Source organism: Trichosurus vulpecula, chromosome 2 (assembly GCF_011100635.1).
Source record: "Trichosurus vulpecula isolate mTriVul1 chromosome 2, mTriVul1.pri, whole genome shotgun sequence".
NCBI classification, from domain to species: Eukaryota; Metazoa; Chordata; class Mammalia; order Diprotodontia; family Phalangeridae; genus Trichosurus; species Trichosurus vulpecula.
In genome coordinates, this window is record NC_050574.1 from 125222148 (window position 1) to 125241239 (window position 19092).

Genomic DNA, 19092 nt, shown 5'->3' on the forward strand with positions numbered 1-19092 from the left:
AATCTATTTGAAGGATTGAATTGTCTGTCAGCAAATTCACTTTACTCTGTGCTTCTCGTATAAAACAAATTAATTAATGAAATGAATGAATGACTAGTCCCCAGAGAGGGTTCAGCCAGGATATGGATATGAAGATAAGGCTCATTTAGCCTGGAGCCTATGAGACTTCCACATAGACTGAAATTCTCAAGCTGGCACCTGAACTACCCTGCCTGCCATGCCCACCAGACATCTTGAGATCTGAAACCTATGTAGGGTCTACTTTTTCACAGCTTACATATCGTGACAGATATCCCAGTCTGTGACACCTTGGAATTGCTGGCAGGCATGCAGAAGTTCAGCAAATATTTATTAAGTAATTACTATTTATGTATATGATACTTATACAGTTTTTTTCTTTGTCTTTCTTATTAGAATGAATGCTCTTTGAGAGCAGGAACTGTTTTTGTGTTTAAACCTTTCTTTTTATTCTCAGTGTTTAGCACAGTGCCTGGAACATGGTAATAAATGCTTGTTAACAGACTATTATGTACAATATCCTGCTTGCTTCCTGGGGGAGGGGAGGGGCAACCCACATCCTGCCTATAAGGAGCTTACCAGATTTATGATTATTTACACAAATGATTATAATACAAGGCAAAATGTGATGGGACAGAAGAGATCACTAGATAAGGTGCTCCAGGAAAATTGAAAGAGAAGAGGAATACTTCTAGTTGGGAGGAGGAGGAATCAAGAAAGACTTCATGGAGTGGGATGGTTTTCAGCAGAGCTGGCACATATGAAAGGTGATTTGCCTCTCTTAAATTTAGGAATATAGACTGGAATCTCAGCCTGTTGGCAGCATTTTTCTTTTCTCTTTGTGTATGTATTTTGACCAGTTCCTCACTGGATCTACCCCATCACTGTCCCTTTGTCTTATGGTTCTCCCCTCTCCAATTCATCTATACAACTGTCCAAATGATTTTTCTACAGCACCCATCTGATCATTTCACTTCCTTGTTCAGTATAAAGTCCAGTCCTTTTACATTTTGGATTAAATATAGATTCCTCTGTCTAGCATTTATTTAAAGTCCTTACAATTTGTCTTCAATTTACCTTTACTAGTTTTATTATACTTCACTCTGCTTCATGTTCTAACTATGGTCCATCCAAACAGGTTTTCTTGCTCTTCCTTACGCATAACATTTCATCTCCTCTCTCCATATATTTACACTTACCTCCATTTCTTAGAATCCTTGTCTTGCCCTTCAAAATTACTTATTTTACTGCGTATTTACTTATATGTGTATATGCTGTCTCCCTGATGAAATGTAAGCTCCTTGAGAGCAGGACCTGTGTTATTTTTATCTTTGTATGCTTAGTCCCCAGCACTGTGCTTGGCACAGAGTAGACACATAATAATCCTTGCTAACTGTTGAATGATTTCAGACTGATTCAGATAAAAGAAACAATTACATAATAAAGATATACAAAAAGATAACCTAATTTAGATGTAAAGGGTGATATCGTAAGCAAATTAGCTGTGCATGGAAAAATCAGAAGAATTTATGACCAAGCAAGAGGTAGAGAGGATCACAGGAGGTAAAATGGATAATTTTTGTTATATTAAATAAAAAAGGTTTTGCACAAATAAAACCCATGCAGTTTGGAGGGAAAGCTGAAAGCCAGGAAACAATTTTTATAGCAAGTGTCCCTGATAAAGACCTAATTTCTCAATATATAGAGAACTAAGTCAAATTTATGAGAATACAAATCATTCCATCAATTGATAAATAAAGGATGTGAACAGTCAGTTTTCAAAAGGAGAAATCAAAGCTATCAGCAACCACAAAAAATGCTCCAAATCACTAATAATTAGAGAAATGCAAATTAAAACAACTCTGAGGTAGTACCTCACACCTATCAGATTGGCTAACATGATAGAAAAAGAAAATGACAGATGCTAGAGGGGAATGTGGAAAAATTGAGATATTAATGCACTGTTGGTGGAGTTGTGAACTGGTCTGATGATCACTTTAAAGAGCAATTTGGAACTATGTCCAAAGGGCTATAAAGCTGTACATATCCTTTGACCCAGCAATACCACTATTAGTTGTGTACCCCAGAGAGATTAAAGAAAAAGGAAAAGGACTCATACGCACAAAATATTTTAGCAGCTCTTTTTCCTGTTGGCAAAAAAATAGAAACCAAGTCGGTGCTCCTCAGTTTGGAGATGGCTAAACAAGTTGTGCTATATGATTGTGATGGCATACTCTTTTGCTGTAAGAAAAGATGATGAAGATGGTTTCGGAAAAACCTTGGGAAAACTTTTGAGCTGATTCAAAGTGAAGTAAGCAGAAACAGGAGATCATTGTACACAGCTATATTGTAATGACAATCAGCTATGAAAGACTTAGCTACTCTGATCAATACAATGCTTTGCAACAGTACAGCCCAGTGAATTGAAATTCCTTACCCCAGCCCCCGCCCCCAAGTTTCCTACTTTCCTTCTAATTTGGGCTGTATAGGTTTTGTTTGTGCAAAACTTTTGAATGTCATATAATCAAAACTCTCCATTTTGCCCACTGTGATCTTCTCTATCTCTTGTTTGATCATGATCTTTTCTCTTATCCATAGATCTGAAAGGTAAACTCATGATGAAAAATGCTATCCACCTCCAGAGAGAGAACTAATGAATTGTAAATGCAGATCAAAGCATATTTTCTTTCGCTTTAAAAAATTTTTCCTGTTTTTCCTTTTTCACAGCATGGCTAATATGGAAATATGTTTTTGTAAATTCATATGTATAATGGCTATCATTTCTTGCCTTCTCAATTGGGGGCAGGGTAGAGGGAGGGAGAGAATTTGGAACTGAAAATAAAAATTAAAAATAAAATAAAACTCTAAAAATAAAGAAGATATATAATATTCAAAAATAAAAATCTAGTATTATAGGATTTAGAGTCTGGAGTGATCTTAAATAGCTTCTTGTTCAGACTTTTCTTTTTATAGAAAGGGAAAGTAAAGTTCAGAAGCTTCCCTAAGTATATGCAGATAGCAAGTGTCATAGATGTTGTTCAGACTTCTAGACCTTCTGATTATACATACCACGTTCTTTCTACTACATCGGTCTTCCTTTATAAATGTGTATGTATGTGTGTGTGTTTGTGTGTGTGTGTGTGTGTGTGTGTGTGTGTGTGTGTGGAATTTTCTTTTTATTTATAAATTAGGCTTTTGTTAGGTGGTGGGAGATGAAGAGAAACTACATAAAAAAACAAGGCATAGGAATAAGTAGGAGACTGGAAGAGCAGTACATGTGGAGCCAAAGGATAGATAGAGGTCCTGACCCTGAATCTTCTATTTACTGGCTATGTGACCACTAGAAAGTCATTTAATGACTTGGGGCCCCTGATGATTCATCTATAAAATGAAGGACTTGAACTAGAGAATGACCAAGGATTCTTCTATTTCTAATATTCTGTACTTTTGAAAAAAAGATAAAGAGGAGACAGCAAAATTAGTTGAGTTTTTTGAGATATGGAGTTGGGAGTGAATAAAAAACTATGGGTAATCATTTGAACCTAGGTTTCCTACCTCTAAGTTCATTGTTCTTTATCCTATAACATATTGGCTTTTGACTATAAGAAATGGAGCCTCCGTTATTTTAAAAATGAGCACTCTTGGGTCTTAGAGAGGTCCTGTGATTTGTCAAAGGTTACACAGTTTTGACATGGATTCTGACTGAGTCTAGATCTACTCTGACCCCAGGTCCAGTGATCTTTCTCCTGTGCCACCCCCCTTTTCCTTTCGTTCAGCCTGAGTTATTATTTCTTTCCCTTAGGTATCTAATTAGGAACTGGGGTACAGGGTAAAAGTGAGAAGATAAGAAAAAACAGGGAAGGAGACAGAGAGAGGGAGGGACAGAGACAGTCACAGAGGGATGGAGATTGAAGCTGAAATACTTGCTATCATTCTTCTTTTCCTGCCTCCTGCTGGCATTGTAGGCATCTAAAAAGAAACAGGGTCCCATGGTTGTTGATCTCTTGCCAGCTTTAGTATAGTGTCTGTCGGTTGCTGGCAGCTCTCAGCTCCTTCCCCTTGTCAGAGAAGACGGGCTCTCCTTTAAGGAAAGCCAGAAGTATTTACTACAGTAGCACAGTAGAGGGCAATGGAAAGAGCACTGCACCAGGAGTTGGGAGATTTGGGCTTGACGCCCCGCTTTGTCTCTAACCAGCTCAAAGACCGTGGCCAAATCACTTCACCTCTGGGCCCAGAGATTTGACTAGGGTAATCCCTCAGGTCCTTTCCATTCCTAAAAATCAAGGAATCTAGGTAGACTGTACATGCTAGAGATTTGCTGGGGCTATAGGTTGTATTTAGGCTGTTCAGAAGACCAAAGCAAAGAAACTAGTGTGGTTTCACAGCTCTGACTTAGAGGCACTGTGCCCAGAGAAAGCTCATTTTGTTTGAAGTTGACTGCTAAAATACTGATTATTTCACATTCTCTTTTACAGTGTGTGGACCAGTTGACAAAGATCCAAACTGAGTTACAAGAGACAGTGAAAGATTTAGCTAAAGGCAAAAAGAAGTACTTTGAGACAGAACAGATGGCTCATGCGGTCCGAGAAAAAGCTGACATTGAGGCCAAGTATGTGTTTCTGAAAAACTTGTACAAATTCATGTCATTGTTGAAGATTTTGTTGCCTACTTTTTATTATGAGATAGAGGTTTGTTTTTCTGTTTCAATAGTTATCTTGGACTTTTATAATGCCCTTTCCTTTGGGACTGACATTCTTCAAATGGGCAATATTTACTAAAGCATCTACTTATTTGAAATAGATTATTGAAAACATTCAGAAGAAAAGTGGCATAGTGTATAGACAGGGCTGACATTATAGTCAGGAAGACCTAAATTCAAGTCCTGACACGGACATACACTGTCTGCCTTACAATGGTCACAAGTCATTTAATCTCTCATTGTCTCCAGTCAAAATTCTAAAGCTACTAAAAAGTTCCTGGTCTACGTATAAATAGAGGGAGTTTCCACATTGGGAACTCCCCATACCAGTGAAATTCCAGATCTGTACTTGCTCTACCCCTCCAAATTATTATGTTTCAGCAAAATCATATACCGTTGTCCCTCAATGTTCATGGGTTTTGCATTCATGGTTTTTGTTATTCATGGATTGACCATTGATAATTAAATAAGAATTTGGAGATTTGTGGCATACTGAGGAAAATCACAAACAATGCGTGGTTGTAGAGAGATCTAAAAAATTTTTAGTAAGTCATAAATGCATAAATGTATATTATCTGTTTTATCATTTACTACCATAAGTGTACCTACATGAATTTATTATAAACAGTTAAATTGTTTAAAAATTTCAGCGTGCTGAAAAACTATGGACTACATACTCTCTTTGGGAATGCCTCCTTTTTGTCTCCCCACCATCTTGACTCATTCATGTGATTTTCTTCCACAGTAATCAATGTATCTTGTGCAGGAAATCTGAAGCAATTGCTGCAGCTATGCTAGGGGCTGCAAAGACTATGCATATTGCATGAAATGCTAATCTCTCTCATATAGAAACTACAGTTTTTTTTATGGGGACAGTGTGTTGTTTTCCTTGTTGTGTGTGTTAATTTAATATGATAAAAATTATTAAAAATAAAGGTTTGGGATGAGGCCAAGAGTTTTTTGTGGTTTTTCACATTTTGGGGGTCCTGTACCACTAACCTCACAAATGTCAAGGGATGACTGTATTAACTATTGAATCTTGGGGAATCACTCATAGCAAACTAAATGCCCAGCTCTTATTTGTATTAACTAATGGCACTATTTCCACAAAAATTGAAACTAAAATTGTTGAGTCCTGGTCTAACAGGCCTTTCTTACCATGACATATGAAGACAGCTTTAAGTTAATTATATTGAAAGAGAAATAATCCCCTATAGAGAACTAACAGATATTAGTATCATATGGGTGCATATATATGCATATATATGCATACATATGTGTGTATATCATGTATGTATTTATACACACATGGGAGAGAGTCTTGATGCAGTGCTGTTCATTTGTACTTAAGGACAACCATACCTCCACCCAACTTGCTCCTTTGCTAGCTAACTTTTGCCCTTATTACCTCATGCCTAGACTATTGCAGAAGCCTGCCAGTTGGTCTCCTTGCCTCAGTTTATTTCCTACTCTAGTCTATCCTCTATTCGGTTGCCAAATCAGTCTTCCCAAAATGGAGGTCTGGCCATATCACTCCTATTCAGTAAACTCCAGTGGTTTCCTGTTAGTTTCAGGATCACACGTATAATCCTTTGTTTGCCTCTCAAAGCCCTTTACAACCTTATCCCTTCCCATCTTTCTAAGTCTTCTCATACCTTAGTCCCCTTCATGTACTCTGCAGTCCAGTGACACTGGCCTCTTGGCTGTAACCACACAAGACATTCTGCCTCTTAACTCCAGGCATTTTCTCTGGCTGTCTTCCATGATTTGAACACTCTTTCTCCTCTTTCCACTTCCTGCCTTCCCTGGCTTCCTTCAAGTCCCAGCTAAAGTCTCACCTTCTGCAAGAAATGTTTCCCAGCCCTCCTTGTTTTTGTGCCTTCGCTCTAAGACCACCTTTAATTTATCCTGCATGTGTCTTGTTTGTACATAGCTGTTTGTATGTTGTCTTACCCATTAGGATGTAAGCTCCTTGAAGGTAGGGACTGTTTTTTGCTTTTTTCTATGTATCCCCAGATTTTGTGTGTGTGTGTGTGTGTGTGTGTGTGTGAGACCCACACACACACACACACATATATATATATATATACACACACATATGTATATACAATTATAACAAATATAGTATAAGTATTTATAATAAAATATATACATATATGTAAAAATTATGTCAGTGAGTCAGTTAGCATGTGTGTGCTGACTTATTATAATTCTCAATCTCTCAAGTCCAAAGGCAGTCTGGTGGGTATGTCCTGCAATAATCTCAGAAACTGTCCTATTCAGAATATGCCCAGTCTCTAGCCCTATATAATATTGGGGAAACATCACTTCCTATAAGCTAATTTCTCTTCTGTCAGTTTCAGACAGAACTCGTGAAGGGGTTGCCATCTGCATTAATGGGAGGTAGTACCCACATTTAAAGACTCTCAGACCCTTGAAGAATTGTAGCGTTGTTAATAGGTACTCACAATAACCCGTGAAGCAGACAAGTCCCAGCATTCCCTTTTTACACAGAGGCCTACTCTGGCTTCAGTAGGGGAAAGGAGTTTCCAGAAGTCCCATAGCAGGTAAGAGGCAGAAGCAGAGCTGGCACTGAATTCTTTTTCTTCTGAGTCCATGATAATTCCTTCTATGTGTTGATCCCAGGTAAGAGCTCAGCTAAAGCCTAAAGCGGGAGACAGCCTTGGGTTACCAGGGTGTCAAATCACAGATTTTTTTTCCCAGAAGTACAAAAAAAAGTTGAGCTCTGCATCAGTAGTGGTGTTTATTCTTTATTAAATTCTAAAGATGCTCATAATGAGTCCTCTTATTTCAGAACATGTCCATCATAAGAGTTTGGAGAGCCCTTTTAATGTATTCAGTTCAACAAATAACTAGGAAACCCTTTTGAACTTTTTGAAGGGTACTCTACATGGTAGGGGAAGGAAGGGGAACAAGCATTTATTAAGCACCTACTCTGTGAGAGGCACTGTGCTAAGCATTTTACACATATTATCTCATTTGATCCTCATAGCAGCCCCCAAAAGCTCGGAGCTGAGAGAGGTCAATACAGCCCCTGCTTTTTAGAGCTTATTGTTTGCTAAAAGCATTAGGACAACACAAATTCTTCAGAATTTAAGTGGATCTGTGAACCCATCACTCAACCCATCACTCCACCAATGTAGATTGAGACCCATGAACAGATAGCCATGATGCATAGTAATACATAGTAAGTATGTTCAAGAGATAAACACCATGTGTTATATGAGATCTGAAGGGAAAGGTGATTTCCAGTGTAGACCAGGGAATGTCTCATGAAGGAGGTAGAGTTTTAAAGGATGGGGAAAATTTCAAAAGCCTGAAAGGTAAAGGAGGAAGGACATTGCACTTACATAAATGAAGTTCTAGTCATTAGGAGTTGTGGGACAAAGAACTCAGTGATGGATATGTCACAAGTTAATGCCTGGAGGTGTCCTGGAAGGATGTTATATTACCAAAGTGTGACTGTACAGTACTGCCAAAATTGCATAACAATAAATGGAAATGCTAGGCCTACAAAAAGGGAAACTGTTGGTGGCCCTTCAAAGTGGGATGGGCAAGCTACTAGAAATATGTGGGCTGAGCTTAAAGAGTCAAGCCAAGTTATACACAAATAAGAAAAGCAGAACATTTCCCTGAGCAGTGCCTTAAGATAATTCACAAATTGAAAGTCACCTTCACTGTTTGATCTGTTACTCAGGCTACCGCTGGTGCCTTTTTCTTCAGACTCTCTGGGGGAGGCAGGGAGACCAAGAATCAGTACTAAGAGATCAAGCTGGAAAAAACAAAATGGAACTGAAATTCCATAGCCATGTGATTCTAGAAATTTTTGAATGACTCATCAGCTTTCTTCATGAAACTTCCATTTTAAGGAGTCTTAATGTGCATATGCTTGAGTGGGCTTCTTTTAGAAATTAAACTTTTGCTGTTTTCCTTTACATCTAAGATAATTTTCTGGGATTTTTTTAAATATTAAATCCTCACTGTGTTTTGAACTAGCAGAATTAAATACATACATGTGTGATGGGAGTCAGAGTTTGGACATATATGTGCATTTATCATACATACTCACCTCACAGAGTTGTTATGAGGCAAGTGTTTTTTAAACATACTGGTCGGCCCTTTGCCCTATAGAAAGGTGAGTTGCTATTTATTAGGAGCATTGTTGTTAATAACTGGGACCTAAGACCTGGCAAAGAGATATCTACATAAGTGTTTTCAAATATATATACACACATATCACCATACTTATATAAACATACATACTATATTACTTCCTGTTGATAAAAAATAATCCATTTCTAGAATGTATTGATTTGAAAGGAAAATAGTTTGTGATTTTCTCTTTGAGTCCTTTTTTCTACATTTTAACAAATACATTAATAAAACTAATCTTTTCTATTGATTTTTCCTATAGGTCCAAACTTAGTCTTTTCCAGTCAAGAATCAGTTTACAAAAGGCAAGTGTAAAGGTGAGCTCCTGTAAACTTCTGTTATCAAGTGGAAAGTCCTATAGAGATATTATAAATTCACTGATTAGGCCTTTTGTCCATCAAAAAGACCCAGACTCAGGATTCCCTCATCCCCAGTGCTCAGGGATTTAGAGGCCTCCTGTGCATGACTCTTAGCATTATTGGGACAATGGCGTACTTCCCCCAAAATATGGTAGATAGGCCCAGGGTAGGTTCAAAGGACCTAAACTTTCCTGGAGTTTCTGAAGAAAACTGTTCATAGGTTTGTTTTTGCCTATACATTTAGAGCTAGAGGGGACTTTAGAGGTTCTCAAGGCCTACTACCTCCTTTTATAAATGAGGGAACTGAGGCCCAGAGTGGTGAAGTGAGTACATTTCTAGTCAATCTCTGAAGTGGGATCAAACTCAGGTCTTCTTGACTCCAAACTTAATGTTCTATCTACTCTGCCATGCTACTTCTTGATGTTCTTTGGTCCTCATCTAGAGTGATTGCCCAAGGTTACAGAGAGAAGAGTTTATCTTTTCACACTTAAATCCAGGGATATAAGGTTAGTGAGGTCAGGAACCTGATGTTAACTATGTGATCCAGCCCAAAGTGATTTCTCTTATATTAGAAACATAGGAATGGAAAAAATCTGATTTCTTACAGGATGACTAAGCTAGGGGAAAAGAGTAATGCTGAGGCTACAGGTAGTATAGCAAAGCATTTGATTCTCATAGAATTTTCTTTGAAAAGATGAAGACTGGTGAGTTAGATGATAGGTATAGCAGTGTTAGAACTGGTCAGACTAAGGAAAGGGGGTCATTCACTAATGGTTTGTTTTCAACTTGGCAGGAGGTCTCCAGTGGGGTGCCCCAGGGATCTCTGTTTGGCCCTATGCTATTTAATATTTTTTATCAGTGACTTTAGTAAAGGCAATGATGGTATGATAGGCACATTGGCAAAGAACACCAAGCAGAAGGGACTGCTAACACACTAGCTGACCAAATCAGAATCTAAAAGAATCTTGAAAGGCAAGTATCTTGTGCTGAAAATAATGAAATGAAATTTATTAGGGATAAATATGATGTTCTACACATAGGTTCAAAAAATCAGTTTCATGAGTACAAGAATGGGAGAGGCAGGGCTAGGCAACAATTCATTTGAAAGAAGACCCAAGGGTTTCAGTGAACTTCAAATTCAGTTAGCGCTAACAGTGCGATATGGCAGCCAAGAAGTGAATATGATCTTCAGCTGTGTTGAGAAGCTATAGCACCTCTGAGAATAAGAAGGGGACAAATAAGAGCCTTTGGAAACAAGGAGGGGACAGTCCTACTGTTCTCTACCCTGGGCAGACAACATGGGGAATGTTGGGTTAGTTTTGGGCCCCACACTGTAAGTAGGATATTGGCATATAAGAGAACATCCAGAGCAGACCACCCAGGATAGGGAAGGGCTTTACTTTCTTTGATCCGAGAAGGTAGAACAAGGAGCAGCAGGTAGAAGGGACAAAGAGACAAGTGTGATATAAAGAAAAACTTCCTAAGCAGTAGGGACATTCCAAGTGACATGGGCTCCCTTGGCAAGTAGTGGGGGCCTCTTCTCTGGATGTCGACTTGGTGAATAAGTTGTAGAGGATTTCTTTCTCAAGTATGAAAGGGATTGGTGGCCACTGAGGCCCATTTAGCTCTGAAATTCTGTGATTTCTTGTTAGACTTAGAACAGGAAGTGATCTCAGAGGTCATCTAAGCTAATCTCCTGTTCTCTAATCTCAATTATAACATTTCTACTAAGTGATCGTCTGGCCTCTGCTTGAAGACCTGCAGTGATGGAGAACCAAGGCTGTCTGACTGTTCTATTTATGAACAACTCTGCAAAACCCTTGCTCCCCCCACCCTGCTTGATTCTAGTGCTGTCCTTTATGGCCAAGCAGAAAAAAGTATCTCTTCTCCAAGAGAACCCTTGAAATATTTGAAGACAGCAGTCATGCCTTCTTAATCTTGTGTTTCACAAACTAAATATCCCTAGCTCCTTTAAAAGATCTTTAAATGGCATAGTCTTTGATTCTGCCCAATACACCCCTATTCTAGTTGCCCTTCTACAGTTATATTCCGGTTTGTCAATTTCCTTCCTCAGTTGGGATGCTGAGAACTGAGCCCTATATGTGGCCTGTCCTCATCTGGTCTCATAGTATTTTATGCTTTTCTTAAGCACTTCATACTCTAATTTGTATTAAATTTTCCACATATCTTATCTCTATTGAACTTTATGTAAGTACCTAGAAGTTGGTGATTATAATTTACTTATGTCAGTATTACCCAGCACAGGCCCAAGAACAGAGCATACATCTTAATAAACGTTTGAATAGATAAACACAATCGCTTACAAGTTGGAAGATACTGATATATTGGGGGCATTGCTAATTTGTTCATTTGATTTCTAACTCCTGGACATGTTTAATTGAGTGCGCGTGTGTGTGTGTGTGTGTGTGTGTGTGTGTGTGTGTGTGTATATAAAACAAGTTACCTGATCTCTGTGGCTTTACTTGCCATTTGAAAATATGAGCATATATGTGAATGTCCTTTGAGAGTCTTCGGGTCTCGCAGTACTTGATAGTGTGCTGCTGCTCTTGTTCATCTGAAGTTGATCAACAGTACTTGGTCATTGTTTGCAGACATATAACGAATATGACTACTTCTGTAGACCTTCATAGCTTAGACATGCAGAAGGTAGGAGGACGAGGAGAGAAAGGATAAAATGGATCATTGTTATTCACCTCACTGCCTATTCTTGGTGGGGCCCCTGATAGAGATGGGTGAAACTTGTATCATTATGTGTGCTCCACGGTTTGAACCAACTTGTAATTTTTTTGTTTTTTTATTTCTATTTTAGTTAAAAGCCCGGCGGTCAGAGTATAATTCCAAAGCTACTCATGCCAGGAATGACTATCTTCTCACATTAGCTGCTGCTAATGCACACCAGGACCGTTACTATCAAACTGATTTAGTGAACATTATGAAGGTAATGTTTCTGTGGTATCTGCACTAACCTCATGCACTGGATGGTTTGGTTCATGAGAAGTTTCCTGTGATCCAGCCATTCCTCTATGTATTTCAATGAAGCTCTATGTAATCAAAAGTAGTAGGTGTGGATGGATAATCAACAATTGAGTTAATGTTGACCTTCAACTCTCAAATCTTGTGATTTTTGAGTAAGTTCCTTGGGAATTGGAGACATGGATTTTAGAGGTTCAGGTTGCAGAGGACTAGGCCTGGTGTGGAAGTTCTGTGATCATCTGTGAAATAAACTGGGGAGATGCAGATGGGATGTAAAATGCTTTGCAGACTACAAAGTACTATATAAATGTTAGCTCTTATGATTAGCTTTTATTGTCTGGTGGAATGTAACGTCTTTGATGAATTATTTTTTATCTTTGATTTCCATTGCCTAGCACAGTGCCTTCTGTCTAGGCACTCACTACAAGCCCTTGTACTCAAGAAGTTAATAGTAACTTTGTTGTTGCTTATTTGTTATTATTAAATGTTACTAATACTAACTTGTTACAGGATTGTTATCTTAAATTAAAAATAATCACAAGTAGAATCTTTTAAAAATTATTGTTTGGAATGGTCTTTTTAAGAATTGAAAGATTTGAATTCAAATGAGTTATTTCAGAATTTGAATTGACTTGTTCCAAATCAGTATTAAAGATAAGCTTAAACATATAATAAGGAATTGGAGCTCTTTAAAGGAAAGATGTACAGTTTGAAATACAAAGGAAAAACATGAGTAAAAATAAACTTCCTACCCATAAATTGTAGAATTTTAGAATTGAGGCAGGAGAGCTTGAATCTCTCATTTTTCTCTTGGTTGATGGGTAATGTTTCTAGATTAAACAGTGCTAGAAGTTTCCATAACAGTTTTTTTATATAACTTCAGCAGACTTTTATGAATCGAATAGTTTATATGTGCATATAGCATTGTGTTTGGCCTCTCATTGGGAAATTGTTCTAACCTCCCACTTAAAGCTGTGTACTTGTAGTCAGATGAATGATTTCATTAGAAGTCTATAGAAGGCACACCAAATGACTAGTCTGAAAACAAGGCAGTTTCATCAGGAAGTGGGTAGTTAGTGGTTTGAGCTAGAGAACATCCAGAAGAATGCAAAATGCCTCTCTACAGAGAAGGGATAGGCTTTTCATAAAAAGAGGTCTGTTGGGTGTCAGGGTAGTGAAAGATGAATGTTTGCCAAGACCCAATGACTGGGCAAATGTTTGTTGTCTCTTGTGGAAACAAGAGTCATCTGGACTGATAGATAATCAGAAAAAATCATAAAAGATAAATACTTTATGGCGCAGAATCATTCAAAATAAAACTTACTTATTAGTGCATCTTGTATGAATATTGACATTGGTCAGACCAAATGTGAAGTTTTTCCTCTATCCTGATCTTTTGTGCAATATTTGCATTTTTCATGCCCCACATTCTTCCTTATTTCCACACAGCTTTGTGTAACACTTTGTGTAACAGCTTTGTTCAGTTTGGCAGACATATCATTAAGTGTGCGAGACACTGTTTGAACTAGCACCATGTGTTGACTTCCAGACCAGTGTCTGGCTTAGAACAATCTCCCTCTTTCCAGTTGCATATGAAAATTTCCACTTGGATTCTCTCCCCAGATCTTTAATTTTATGTTGAAAATTGAAATCCTTCTCTTTTCTTCCATAGTACCTTTGCCATATCTACATTATTGTTGACTCTGCCTCCATCCCCCCATTTCTCAAGGCTTTTGATTTTAGAATTGAAAATAATTCCTTTCATCTCTTTCAACCAATATGGTACCAAGTCCTGCTCCTGGCTCTTTTCAACTTCTTTTGCTTTTATAGTCAAGAATCCTTTCATAATTTAATTACTCCTTGCTGTTCTGTAGTCACCTTTTTCCAGCTACTTAAATACTTACTTTATTTTAGTGCCTTACCCACAATAGGTAGTCAGTAAATTGGTGGATAGCATGTTGGATTTGAAGTCAGAAAGATCTGAATTTTCCCAGCTCAAAAACTTAATAACTGTATGACCTTGGGGTAAGCCAATTAATCTCTCGAATTCAGTTTCCTCTTCTGTAAAATGGGGATAATAATAGTACCTCCTTCATAGGTTGTGAGGATCAAATGAGATAACACATATAAAGTGCTTTGTCAACCTTAAAGCACTAAATAAATGCTAACTACATTATTGTTATTAAGGAATTATTGATTAAATGGATGCTTTGATAAGAATAAGTAATAATCTGTGCTTCCATGTTAGGTATTCAGCCTCTCCAGTTAGATTGTGAACCACGTTAGCCAGCATGGTATAGTAGATAGAAAGCTGGCCTTGGAGTCAAGTCCCACATCTGACACATACTGGCCGTGTGGCCCTGGGCAAGTCAGTAAACTTCGCAGTGCTCTGGCAACCATATGTTGTAGCACAAGTGCCGACTCACATTGTTAGAGGGACTTTCCATATCCCAGAATTTACTATATCAATGAAATCCCAGGTCCAGTTGCTAATCCTGCCCTTAGTGTCAGGGGAAAATAAAAGTGCTTCATTCGGAATCAGGCTCATCCAACCTGCTAGCTCTTTGTCAGTGGACATACCTCTTTACTACTCTGTTTCCCCATTTCTGAAATGAGGAGATTGGACTGCATAATCTCTAAGAACCTTTCTTGCTCTAAGTCACAGTTTCATATATTTCTTATCTTCTCCTGTCATTTCCATTCTAGTGTGAATTACTCTGCCTTTTTAGAAAACTGTTAGAACCTCAAACCACTACTTACTTGTCAGCTCCCTCTCTTTCCTTTCACTAAGAGGACCTGTTAGCTCTGATCCTAACCAAAGACCTGGACAGTTGTCACTCCTGGACAATCTTGGCCTCTAAATTGAGGACCAGACTGGCTTTTTGTTTTTTAAACATTCTGTGGATCTTTATGCCTTACCTTAGAGCCCTAGAGGATCTGCTTAAAAGGGGTGTAGAAAAGTACTCAGTATACAGTATAAATAAGGTATAGGCCTAGAGGGCAACTATTTTTATTTCTCTACACGAGAGAAATCCTAAAAATGCAAAAGATTCATAAGCATACATTGACAATCCAACTTTAAAAAGAAGTAGGAACTTATAGTTACTATTATATTCTCTCAAGAGGCTGATAATTAAAACCTCCAAACATGAAGCATTGGGTAAGACCATAGAATTGGCATTTCATCTTGGACTCAGCTCTGCACTATATTCTTCCAAGTCCATGTCTAATGGCAAACCAAGCTAGGAGTTAGACTCTGTCTCCTTTCCATGGTTGTCTTCCTCCAGGTAACTGCAGGTGGCATCTCCTGCAATGTAGGTCACACTGACAGAAGGACCCAGGAGGTCCCAGCCTCTCAAATTGACAGAGTTGCTTCCAAGGCTAGAAATGGCCATCTCAGAATCACTGTTTAGTCACCTGTGCTCAGGAAAGAAAAAAAAACCACAGAGCAAAGAGGTGGTTTAGGCCTTTGACATCTACTTTCAAGCTTCCATAGGCCAATCAATATGCTAGCAGCTATGAATGAATAGTTTGCCATTTCTGCCTGGGTGTAGGAACACACTCCCCCTCCTCCATACTACTCAGGAAAATCTGAGGCAGGGGGCAGAGGGGGAGGGGGAGGAATGGAGGGGAGGAGGGACAGAGGCAGACAGGTTAGATATAGACTCCTTTTTTAAATTAACCCTTTCTGATGTACACTGGGACCAAGGAATCACCCAGGATTTGTTGGTGACATCCTTATATGTCCAGCTCTTTAATGTTGAACCAACCACACATGTCCCTAAAAGGTGTCAGGAGAGCTCAATATATGTTTCCAGGAATGTCCCTACACATGCTTACTGGCCTGTGCTCCAGTCCAACCTCCACTACAAATAAACAATATAAATAGAAAGAACAAAAGAAAATGAAACAAACAATACAAATGCCATGTAATTAAAATAACCAAGCTTGGCCCTGAAGAAAAGTTGAAAAAATGTACCTCTCTCTTATTTGCAGAAATGAAGAGACTTTTCATGTGGGTACATTTATCGTACAAATCCTCAATGGCATCTTTTTTTCCTGTTCTTTGAAGTTCCTTATTGGTTGTATCCTTGCTCATTTCTACCACACACCTCTCTATCTCACCGTGTGTAATAATCATTTTAATTTCTTTGAAGGCTATTATATCCCCTGCCCTTCCCTTCCCTATCATAAAGCAATGCTGGTTGAATGTTGGCATAAAAATGTGCCTTTGTTTCTTTGGGAAGCTTGGGATGATTAAAGGAGCTTTGTAATTTACTGAAAGCAATCTAGCCCTCTCTCTTCTTCCTGTTAACTCTAAAGCAACCCGCTGTCCATCTAAATTGTCTGTCTCAGACATGTCTCAGACAGTGATGGACAAGGGAAAATTTATGTTAATAGAAAAAAAAATACTTCCAATGCATACAGTGTCCTAAAATAAGATGAACTGCCTGAGGCTTATCCAGTTCTTTCCATCAGTCTTATAGAAAAATCACCTAATAACATGTAGATCAATGGTGTCAAACCCAATTAGAATGGGAACTACTAATCTGTACATAAGAAAGCCTGTGGACCACATTTTGACTTAGTTTTAAAATGCAATATTATTTATGTTGTATTTTTGTTTATTTTGGTAAATGCTTCCCAGTAACATTTCAATCTAGTTCTACTGTGCTCAGTAGTATGGGGCCTATGACTGTGTGTTTGACACCTCTGGTATAGGCCACCTTCTGGTTCTCTTAGTATTAGGTGGTTAGCAGTTTTGGACCTGTCCTTCTTTTGTCTATCATTCTCACTACATGAAAGACTTACCACCACCTCATATTCTGGTCCTTCATTACCTTAATGATGTTTTTATGCTACATGACATGCAAGTTATGGTTGACATATTGGACTTCTTAGATAAAAAAGAACAATAGCCTAAGAATTGTTTGTCTCAATTCTTTGACTTGAATGATAGGGCTAAGCTATTATAAACCAATGGGAATAAAGTCCTTGGAGACTTTATGCTATATGAGGTAGATGGGAAAATTCTGCTTTTCCCACACAAATATAGTAGAGGGAAAGTACCCCTTCTCTAAGACTTCACAGAATACATCATTGCTACTTATGGAGCTAGGGACAGATTTAGGAATCTTCTACTTTTCTGACAGGAAACCATGCTAGTTGCTCCTATCAGGACCCTCTCGTTGCTCATAGGTGTTTCCTTCCCCCTGTCAGTTAGTTACCTAATACTGTGACACTGGTTTAGAGATATAGCCAGCAATCTCTCCATGAAGTCAATGATTTATACTCACAGAGGCTCCACATGCTTCAGGAAATTACAGGTATACATTTGAGGGGGGTGGTATTTAAAGTATGCTCAGAAACAAACCTAAATTGAAGCCGCCCAAAATATTTGGGGAAACAGGGTTTGGGCAATTTTATACACATGTGCATCAAGGGTTTGTGAATTTATTAGTGTGTATTCCCTCTACTAAAGTGGATCATAACCCTTCTCTCTATCTTAGTAAGCAGTTTTCAGGAGTTTTTGTGGCTAAAACATCCATTAGCTTGTATCTATCTTGATGATGGGGTAATGATCTTCTTAGCATTTATCTAAGTAGGTTGTTCACAGATGACACCTAGTCTTGTCACAGGACTTGTACAAAGCCCTTGGGGAACTCAGGGTCACTTCTGTGCCACAATTGGAGGAAAACGTCAATAAGTATGTGAGTATATGCTTGTAGTTCAAAAATAAAATAGAAGCAGCTTGGTATAATAGAAAGAGGTCTTGATTTTGGCATCAGAAAGGAGTTGGCTACAAACCTGCTCTTTACTTCTTGTGTACCAACTTTTGGCAGATTGTATAGCCTCTCTGGGCTTTGGTCTCCTTGTTTGTAAAATGGGAAGTTTGCAGTAGGAGACCCCCATGATCCTTTCCATCTCTTAAGCCTACAGTCTTAATCTTTTGCTACATATTTTTTTTCCTTTTAAAGTTGGTTTTATTCATTATCTGACAGAAAATACTCATATCTTGTTTTAACTTGAACTCTATGACATTATTTGAATGGGGGATAAATGGTTTAATGTATGTTATTTGAAAAAATATTTGTCTTCAACCCCCTTTCATAATAGATTGAGATTAAGAGATGCAAAGGGATTTGCCCAAATCATAGAGGAGTTGGCCAAGGCTGAGCTAGAACCCAGGTCTTTGGCTCTGATCAGTATTCTTTTCACTACATCCCATTTCCTATCCCATCTGTATTCCTTCAAAGAGAAATTGGAACTAAGAATCACTACATGGATGCATGTGCATGTACATACACATACATACATACGAGATACTGTGGCTGAATGGATAGATTTGCTTAGAGGAGAGAACTAAATCTATGGAATCTAAGGTCACAAAGAGAGACAATGTACAGGGAGAAAAGGGTCCAGGAGAGAGCTTAGGGGACACCCACAGGAAAGTCCTGGGAGAGGAAAGATGATTAGCAAATGAGACTGAGAAAGAGCAGTCACACAGATAGGAGTTGGACAAAGAGCAGGCAAAAGCAAGTCTGGGCTGGGGAGGGGAGGTGGTGGGGAGAGTGCTTTGGAACTGGAGTCATGTGAATGAGGGCAGTAATGTATAGAGTATATAAGGAGGGTAAAATATGTACTCATTCAGTTGGCCCATTGAATATATGGAAGAAAGTACCATGAGGTCAGTGTGGAAAGCTAGTGTGTCACCAGATTCATAGAAATATATTTGGAAGGGGCTGAAGAGATCATCCTCCAGTCTTATCTGAGCTATAATCTCTCTGGCAAGTGACCATTAAGCCCCTGCTTAAAAATCTCTAGTGATAAGAGAGTACTACCTTTCAA

The 19092-nt window shown here is 38.4% G+C and overlaps 1 protein-coding gene across 1 annotated transcript in view; it reads left to right on the top strand.

Moving 5' to 3' along the window:
- The window catches only part of FCHSD2 (FCH and double SH3 domains 2), a 359064-nt gene that overhangs the window by 182556 nt on the left and 157416 nt on the right, over positions 1–19092 (top strand). The window contains exons 6-8 of the mRNA XM_036745787.1: positions 4494–4627; positions 9153–9207; positions 12080–12208. Of these exons, the coding sequence (XP_036601682.1) occupies positions 4494–4627; positions 9153–9207; positions 12080–12208 (318 nt within the window). The remainder of the gene's footprint in view (positions 1–4493; positions 4628–9152; positions 9208–12079; positions 12209–19092) is intronic.